The 8,666-nt window shown below is 47.2% G+C and overlaps 1 protein-coding gene across 1 annotated transcript in view; it reads right to left on the bottom strand.

Moving 5' to 3' along the window:
* Positions 1 to 2,668: 2,668 nt before the first annotated feature.
* Positions 2,669 to 8,666, bottom strand: part of AGBL1 (AGBL carboxypeptidase 1) — a 165,459-nt gene continuing 159,461 nt past the window's right edge. The window contains exon 17 of the mRNA XM_060179380.1: positions 2,669 to 2,830. Coding sequence (XP_060035363.1) covers positions 2,669 to 2,830 — 162 coding nt within the window. The remainder of the gene's footprint in view (positions 2,831 to 8,666) is intronic.

Raw genomic sequence — 8,666 nt, 5'->3', positions numbered from 1 at the left:
ATCCCTTTTGACTCTTCTGACCTAGACAGCTGGCTCATGAGCAAAGCCTAAATGCAGGTCTCCGGGTTCGAGACTTGTTTAAGAATTCCAAGAATATATGAGGAGAAAGAGGGGATCCTCAGACAAAGTCAAGGCTTTTCACGGCATGGAGCCTGGGCAGCTGTGCAGGGGTCAGTCACCCCTCCTCAGAGTGCTGGACTCCTCCAGCTTCAGCTCAGTCACTGCCATTTGCAAGTCTGTGATGTCAGACAGAAAAGGAGCAGTGTTGTGACAGCATAGCACTGTTGTAGGGACGTGACTGGCTGGAGCTGGTGTCAGTCTGACAGACTGGAGTTAAGTGACTGAACTCACAGGGAGTCCGGCCTTCCTTGCCCAAGCCTGTGCTGTGACTAGACGCTGGGGTAGGGGGGCCCCGTGCCTGGGAGCCACTGGCGGGAATTTCAGCATTTGGGACTGAGAGATGACAGAGCGGAGAGAATAGCTCTATTCCCAGGAGCTGGACACAAGTGAATTTTCACCTTGCTAGTGGCCTTTCTCATGATCTGGCCGACTCCTGCACTTTCTGTGGGCTAAGGCTTGCCAGGACACACCAGACTGCCACTGGTTAAATGAACACATGGGGCTGAACTTTGGGTAACTTTCCTTGGACTGATGAAACAGTCTAGTTTACCCCTTGCGCCTAATTTCTTACTTAGTGGTACCTGATATATTAAAGTTCCCTGCTGTTGTACTGCCCTGACATGGCTTTGTTTGTTTAAAGCCACCGCAGCCAAGTCCCTTCTCTTATGTGCCACTGTGGCCAAAGTCCCTTTATTTTAGTTACAACAGGGTTCATCAGACCATCCAACACAGGGGCCTTCTCCACTACAACTCGGATCCTTCTTGAGATGAACAACAGTTGACAAAGCAGCAAGCTGGAGAGCAAACGCGGCAATGAAGCCTCCGAGTAGCTGTTCATTCGAACCTGCCAGAGCAAGCAGAAACCAGCCCTCTGGACTCATGGAGGGGGACAGGGTGGGTATCATACCAAGATCTCTGACACCTGTTTTTGCTGAACGACACCAGAGTGGGCGCCAAGTCATTCAGGGATTTTCTCGGTGTTTCAAGCCCTTCCCCTAAATCCTTAGCGACCCCCTAAAGTGATGGCATCAAGGAAGGATCTAAAAGCAGCAGCAAGAAGCGGTGGCAAGAACAGCTCCACACATGGAGGCTCTACTCTGTCCTCTTTAGAAACTAGCCCTAGGGGACGGGCGGCAGTGCAGCGGGTTAAGCGCACGTGGTGCAAAGCACAAGGACCAGTGTAAGGATCCCAGTTCGAGCCCCCGGCTCCCCACCTGCAGGGGGGTCGCTTCACAGGTGATGAAGCAGATCTGCAGGTGTCTGTCTTTCTCTCCCCCCCTCTGTCTTCCCGTCCTCTCTCTCTTCTCCTCTGTCCTATCCAACAATAATAACAACAACGATAAACAACAAGAGCAACAAAAGGAAAATAAAGTAGCCTCCAGGAACAGTGTATTCATAGTGCAGGCACTGAGCCTCAGCGATAACCCTGGAGGCAAAAAATAAAAAGAAGAAGGAGAAGGAGAAGGAGAAGGAGACGGAGACGGAGACGGAGACGGAGACGGAGACGGAGACGGAGACGGAGACGAAGACGAAGAAGAAGAAGAAGAAGAAACTAGCCCTGCAGGGCTGCGACGTGCAGAGATCCGCTTTCTCGGATAAGCAGTTGTTGGGAAAAGCTGCCCTGACAGAGGTGCACAGGAGGCTGCCAAGCCCTGCTTCCCAGGAGTGGAGGCCTCTGGGATTGCTACAGAGATGGCTCTGGAGTGCGTGGATACAGAGGAGGACATGGAAACTGCCTGTGAGAGCCCCCTGGGTTCCAATGGGCTGACCATTTGTTGATGAGCCAGGCTGTAAGTGTCTACTGTCTGATGCTGATGGGGTGTGAGAACATGACGTTTCCTAGCTGCCAGTCACCTGCAGGCAGTTAGCACTCCATCAGGGAAGGCTGCATCTTCAGGGGACAGATTAGCTGGGATTTCTAGCCCCAGCCCTCTCTTTCATCTCTCCAACTTAACTGTGCTGCAAAGCATTCCTGTTGGTGTTTCTTTCCGCCTGCCTGTCTAAGTTCCAAAGCAATGGCGGAAGCCAACTTTAAGAGTGTAGGTACTGGTGCAAAGGGTGTGGTATCTGTCTGTCTGGGTGTGTTTTGGTTTGGTTCTACAGCTCCTGCCTGGAGCCTCTCCCCTCACGTTCAGCCCTTCAGATCCCAGTGGAACTTGGGGGCTACCAAGGGGGACTCGGCAGCCAGCCAAGGTTGCAAACAACAGCTCCTGCCCTTCTCCCGTGAGTCAGAACTTGAAGGAAAGCATAATGCCTGGAGCCCAGGGAGGGATAAGGTGACTCAGAGTCCTGGTTCTGTTGCCAGAGAAGAGTTAAAGGCTCTCAATCCCCACAGTTCAGCCCCTTGACCTTCTGCCATCTCCCCCCTTCCAAGCACAACAAAGCATCATCACGGATAGTTACCCGTTGTTTCCTACCAAGAAGAGTTGGGATACATTTCTGTAAGGACAGACCGATCCCTGCCCTTTGTGAAGTGTCTCATCTCAAAGCGATCCCGCACTTGGAAACCATGAGGACAGCTCAAGCACCCAGGGAGAAGACCCTGGCTTTACTCACGGAACTGCTCCATCTGGGCTGCGCCGGGGCCCTCGGGCATGGCCGTGATGGTCACCAGCGGACAAGCGTTTCCTCCCAGTGTCTGGCAGAGCACCTCCTGCCGAAAGTAGATCTCCTTGGGGTTAACGCTTCTCTCCAGGAGGTCAAGGTGAGCCTGGGACAGAGGAAACAGATGCTGTAGTGAATATCTCTATAGTCAAAAGGCTAGAAAACAGCAGCTTCTATTATAACTTAGCATTTTTGTGAACCACATCTGCCCAATTTGGGAAATTCTGTACTTAACAAAAGGGCTGAAGGGGCCAGGTGGTAGGTACACCTGGCAGTGTGTACATGTTACTGTGTGCAAGGGCCTAGATTCACGGCTCCGTTCTGTGTTAGTAGGTAGGGGAAACTTCTTGAGTGGTGAAAGCATCTTCTGCTGCTCTCTCCCTTTCCTTCTCTCCCTCTCTCTGCCTCTTTCACATTTATCAAAAGAAAAAAAAATGGCTGCCAGAAACAGTGAGGCATTATCCTGCAGGCACCAGATCCCAGTGATGACTCTAGTGGCAGAAAGAAAGAAAAGAATAAAAAAAAAAGAGGGGGCCGGGCGGAAGCACAGGGGGTTAAGTGCACATGATGCAAAGCGCAAGGACCCATGCAAGGATCCCAGTTTGAGCCCCTGTGTCCCCACCTGCTGGGGGGTTCCCTTCACAAGTGGTGAAGCAGGTCTGCAGGTCTGCAGGTCTCAGTCTCTCAATCTCTCTCTCTCCCTTTCTCTATCTTCCCCTCCTCTCTCAATTTCTGTCTTATCCAATAAAAATGGGGGGGGGGAGAATTCCCAAGCAGACATGATGGGCCTAGACCTCGAATAAATCCCTCTCTCCATTGTTACCATTCATCTCTATCAGGAACAACACAACAGACCCCTTTGTGGGCCCCCATAGGACCTTGCCCTCAACTGGGATCAACAATGGTAGAGAATGTTCCATCCTCCGAAGGGAGGCTGGACAGCATACTCTATGCTCCACCTGAGGAAGATGGGTCCTGATATTGGGGCAGCTTGGAATGTTCCTACTCATGACCACAGAATGAAAGCTCAGATCTACAGGGATGCAGAGGTCACATAGGCTCCTAAGCTGAATATGGGCCCCAGATCACTTCAAATTGATGGGGTTTACAATCAACAATATTTATACACTTCTCCCATATTTGGGAGCTACTTTCTTCCCTGATCCAGTTTTCTGGTCCTTCTTCCAGCTATGACATCACCTCCCCAGACAACAATTAGGATCTACCTGCATATCAGATTTCACGCTCAGGTGAAAAAAATACTAGTATAGCCACAGGCCCTTTGGAATTTAACTAAAATATGCCTACTAGCTATCTACAAAAGTGACCCCCCCCCCAACTCTTCATCTGCACTATTCCAGCCTTTAGGTCCATGACTGGTCAACAATTTGTTTGGCTTTGTATGTTAAATCTCTTTTCAACCACCAGGTTCCAGATGCTAGCAGGATGCCAGCCAGACTTCCCTGGACAGACAACCCCACCAATGTGTCCTGGAGCTCTGCTTCCCCAGAGCCCTTCCCCACTAGGGAAAGAGAGAGACAGGCTGGGAGTATGGATCAACCTGTCAACACCCATGTTCAGCGGGGAAGCAATTACAGAAGCCAGACCTTCCACCTTTTGAACCCCACAATGACCTTGGGTCTATACTCGCTGAGGGTAAGAAATGGGAAAGCTATCAGGGGATGGTATGGGATGGGATGCAGAGTTCTGGTGTTGGGAATTGTGTGCAGTTGTACCCCTCTTCTAATATGGTTTAGTCAATGTTTCCTTTTTACAAATAATTTTTTTAAATGGGGGAGGGGAATGGCCACCAGGAGCAGTGGATTTGTAGTGCTGGCACTGGGCTCCAGCAATAACCCTGGAGGCAAAAAAAAAAAAAAAAAAAGACAAACAAAGATAGAAGGGTGTAGGGAGAAAGACAGCAAGCAAGGAGAAATAGGGATCTGTTTCGTACTACTCAGGCAGACTTCACTGAGACTGAACACTGAACAGGAAGCTTCATTTTGCCATTTCTGTGAATTTCTGCATTAAGCAAGGTCTGTCTTCAGAGTGCACCGAAAGCAGAAAGGAATCAAGGAGCTTCCCTCCCATTCTGTGAGGCAAGCAGGACCCCATCCTTGTCCTGAGAGCAGACACCCACAGACCCAGGAACGAGGATGGCATGTCCCAGACCCACTGCATGGTACCTCAGAACCTAGCCATGGGAGGGACATGAGGAGAAATAAAACAGAGCAGCCAGTGACCCAGGGAGTACACACCAAGAGAACATCTAACAAGCACTGCGGCTGATCCTTCCTGCCTGATGCTCCCATCAAATAGAACAGAGTAGCAGGGAGCCAGGCGGTAGCACAGCGGGTTAAGCGCAGGTGGCGCAAAGCGCAGGGACCGGCATAAGGATCCTGGTTCGAGCCCCCGGATCCCCACCTGCAGGGGAGTCGCTTCACATGCGGTGAAGCAGGTCTGCAGGTGTCTATCTTTCTCTCCTCCTCTCTGTCTTCCCCTCCTCTCTCCATTTCTCTCTGTCCTATCCAACAACAACAACAACAATAATAACTACAACAATAAAACAACAAGGGCAACAAAAGGGAATAAATAAATAAAATAAATATTAAAAAAAAAGAACAGAGTAGCAACTGAAGCCAGGTGCTTGGCCTATAGACCTCTAGAGAGATTTCTACTTGCCAAAACACTGGGCTTACTCATGAGTTGGTGCGGAACTCTCCTGCCCCTGTCCCCTGTACCCACACTGTGGAAGGTGATGCAGTGACTTCAGGAGTCCAAAGAGGAGCTGCCCGCTGGGGCACAGAGCATCAGTGCACTCACCGCTCCCCTCCTCCTCCCAGCTGGAGAGTTAAGGTTCCTGCCACGATGGGGGGACGGGTGCCCACCTTGCTTTGAAACAAGGAGCAGTCCTGTTTGCTAAATGAAGTCAACAAACACGCATCCAAGTGGGGATGTTACAAATCAACATTCTACAACATAGGTTATATAGGAAGGGAAGTGGTGCCCTCAAAAGGCAGAGGAAGTCTTTACATGTGAGAAGGGCTTGCTATGGATGTGGTGAGAACAATGGATCCTCCGAAGATGCCCCTGCCCTGCTCTTCAGACCCTGTCAACACGTCACTTGGCATGACCAACAGGACTGCACAAATGTGAGATGAAGGTCTATTGGAGATAAGGGCAGAGTGGAGGGGGGGGTGGCTTGCATTATCCAGCTGAGGCCAATCTAATCACAGGAGCTTGGAAGCATAGAATCTTCCTCCAAGACAGAGGACCAGAGAGAGGACAGCATGAGAGGACTCAGCCTTTGAACAGGCAGCAAGGACGACCGAGGGCTGCTCAGTGCCCTGGAAGTTGGAGAAGACAGGAAATGGATTCTTCTGTAAGAGTTTAAAAAAGAAATGCAGCCCCAAAACACTGATATGTGGCCGGGGAGATCTGTGTTGAATGTCTGATCCAGAGATGTTAAAACAAACAAACAAACAAACAAACAAACCACAATCCTTACTGTGCCAGGGTAGGAGTGAGCCCTGGGCTTGATCCCCAGATCAGACCAGATGGTGGGATGATGCTCTGAACTCTCCCACCCCCACCTGAGGGAATGTAATTTTTAAACTTTTATTGTCTAAGCCAAGTTTATGATAGATACTGTCACACCAGCAATACGAAAGCAAACATACCAGGAAGTATTTCCTAGAAAAAATAAAAATCCTAGTATTGGGGTAGAAAAAGCTTAAAACTTGTATTCCACCGAAATACCTGAGTTAGAAGAAAGACAAAAAAAAAAAAAAAAATCTGTGGGGGGGAAAGAAAAAAAGATTTCCGGAAGATTCTGAAGCCTTTCCTCTAGCCTCAGGGACAGCTAAAAAAGTGACCCTGAGCTCTGCCCTTCTTAGGAGCAGAGTCCCGACTCGTTGAGTTTGGGACGTTACTGTGAATAATGAAATATAGGTAGGTTGAGGGCAGAGCTCCAAAGTGGGTGAGCTCCAAAGAGCTCACCGCACAGTGCGGGACGCTGGCATGTGGCATGTGCACCGCCAGGGTCGAGCCTGGCACCCAGCACACTGAAAAGTGCTGCAGTTTTCTTTCTTTCTCAGCACAGCGACAGCCTGGCTGTCTGAGACTCCATAGGTCAAAGGTTCTGAACCAACACCACCACTGCCAGGCCTGAGCAGTGCTCTGGCCTCTGTGTGTCTCTCTCATGAAAATAACTTTAAAGAATTATTTATTCATTTTTATTAGAGAGAGAGAGAGAGAGAGAGAGAGAGACAGAACAGTTCTACTCAGCTTTGGCCTATGGTAGTGCTGGGGTTTGAACCTGGGATTTTAGAACCTCAAGCACTAAAATATTTTTGCATAAACCAACTCTGAAAATAAAATAAAATAAAATAAAATAAAATAAAATAAAATAAAATAAAATAAAATAAAACCAGTGAGGGAGGGAGAAAACAAAAAGTACAGGTTTTCCATCTTATACAAGAAAAATAAAGGGGAAAAAACAAAAACAACAGAAGTAACACAAAAATTGGCACAAATATAGAGTAATTAGATTCATTAAAAGACAACAATTGTCAGATTCTTCTCTTAAAAATTCTACTACATGTTCATATAAAAGCTACTTTCAAAGGGAGGGGGAAAATACGTATAAAGAACACTCCTAAATCATATCTTTATTTTGTTTGCCTGCACTAAAACATTTTATCAGAGAAATATTGAAACTAAAAGGATAAGCAAACATAAATTAAAGTAGGTTTGGCAACAGCAATATATGACAAGTCATATTCAAGACCAAGTGCATTAACTGGGATTTAAGAATCTTATTATGATAAAGGGCACAATCCACAATGAGCAAATAAAACTCATAAATCTTCCGAATCAAATAACACCAGATTGAAATATACAATGCAAAAATGACAGAAGGAGAATATATACCAAGAGTGGGAAACTGTAAGACAGTACTTCAATTCTGAATAAATCAATTGTGCAAAAACAATGAATTAAAATAGTTGAGCAGGGTTTTTAAAGGTGTAGATCAAACTGTACAGAGAACACCCTCTTTGGCCTCTCAAACATCCATAGAACTATTTTTTTAAAAAAAATCAGAATCTGGGATATAAAAATTCACCCATTTTTTAAAATAAAAGGAAAAATTCTGTAAACCATACAAGTCAATGACATCAGAATTAGATAATTAAAAAAAAAAAAAACAGAAAATAAAAATTCAGGAGAAAAACATCCTTCTAAAAAAGGCTTATGGAAGAAATCCATGGATTAAAGAGAAAATCAATATTAAATCAGTGTAATTAAAGCCCTGGTAGAAAGAGCAGACATCTGGTGTCTCAGGAGAGCTGGCATAGAACAAGAAGGGAAATCTTGCCATGCCTCTCCAGCCTCCTTTTAAGTGGAAATTCCAGCACCTTACTCCAAAGACTGAAGAGAAAGCAAGACTGTAGTGATACTCTGTGATTATAAACAAAGCGAGCTTCTAAATCAAGTTAATTGATTTACCACTGGCTTCTTTTCTTTTTTTTTCCCCCTCCAGGGTTATCGCTGGGGCTCAGTGCCTGCACTATGAATCCACTGCTCCTGTGTTTTGTTGCCCTTGTCATTGTTGCTGTTGTTATTGTTGTTTATTGTTGTCGCTGTTGTTGGATAGGACAGAGAGAAATGGAGAGAGGAGGGGAAGGCAGAGAACGGGGAGAGAAAGACCGACACCTGCAGACCTGCTTCACCACTTGTGAAGCGACTCCCGTGCAGGCGGGGGAGCTGGGAGCTTGAACCAGGATCCTTAGCCGGTCCTTGTGTTTCATACTATAAGTGCTTAACCTGGTGTGCTACCGCCTGGCCCCCTGCCATTGGATTCTAATACTTATAAAATTTGAGGGAAGCTGCTTTGATGGTCTACATGTGCACGAGGCTCCAGGCATTGGCTTCAAATCCCA

This window comes from Erinaceus europaeus, chromosome 20 (genome assembly GCF_950295315.1).
Source record: "Erinaceus europaeus chromosome 20, mEriEur2.1, whole genome shotgun sequence".
Lineage (NCBI taxonomy): Eukaryota > Metazoa > Chordata > Mammalia > Eulipotyphla > Erinaceidae > Erinaceus > Erinaceus europaeus.
This window is presented reverse-complemented; position numbering and strand designations above follow the sequence as displayed.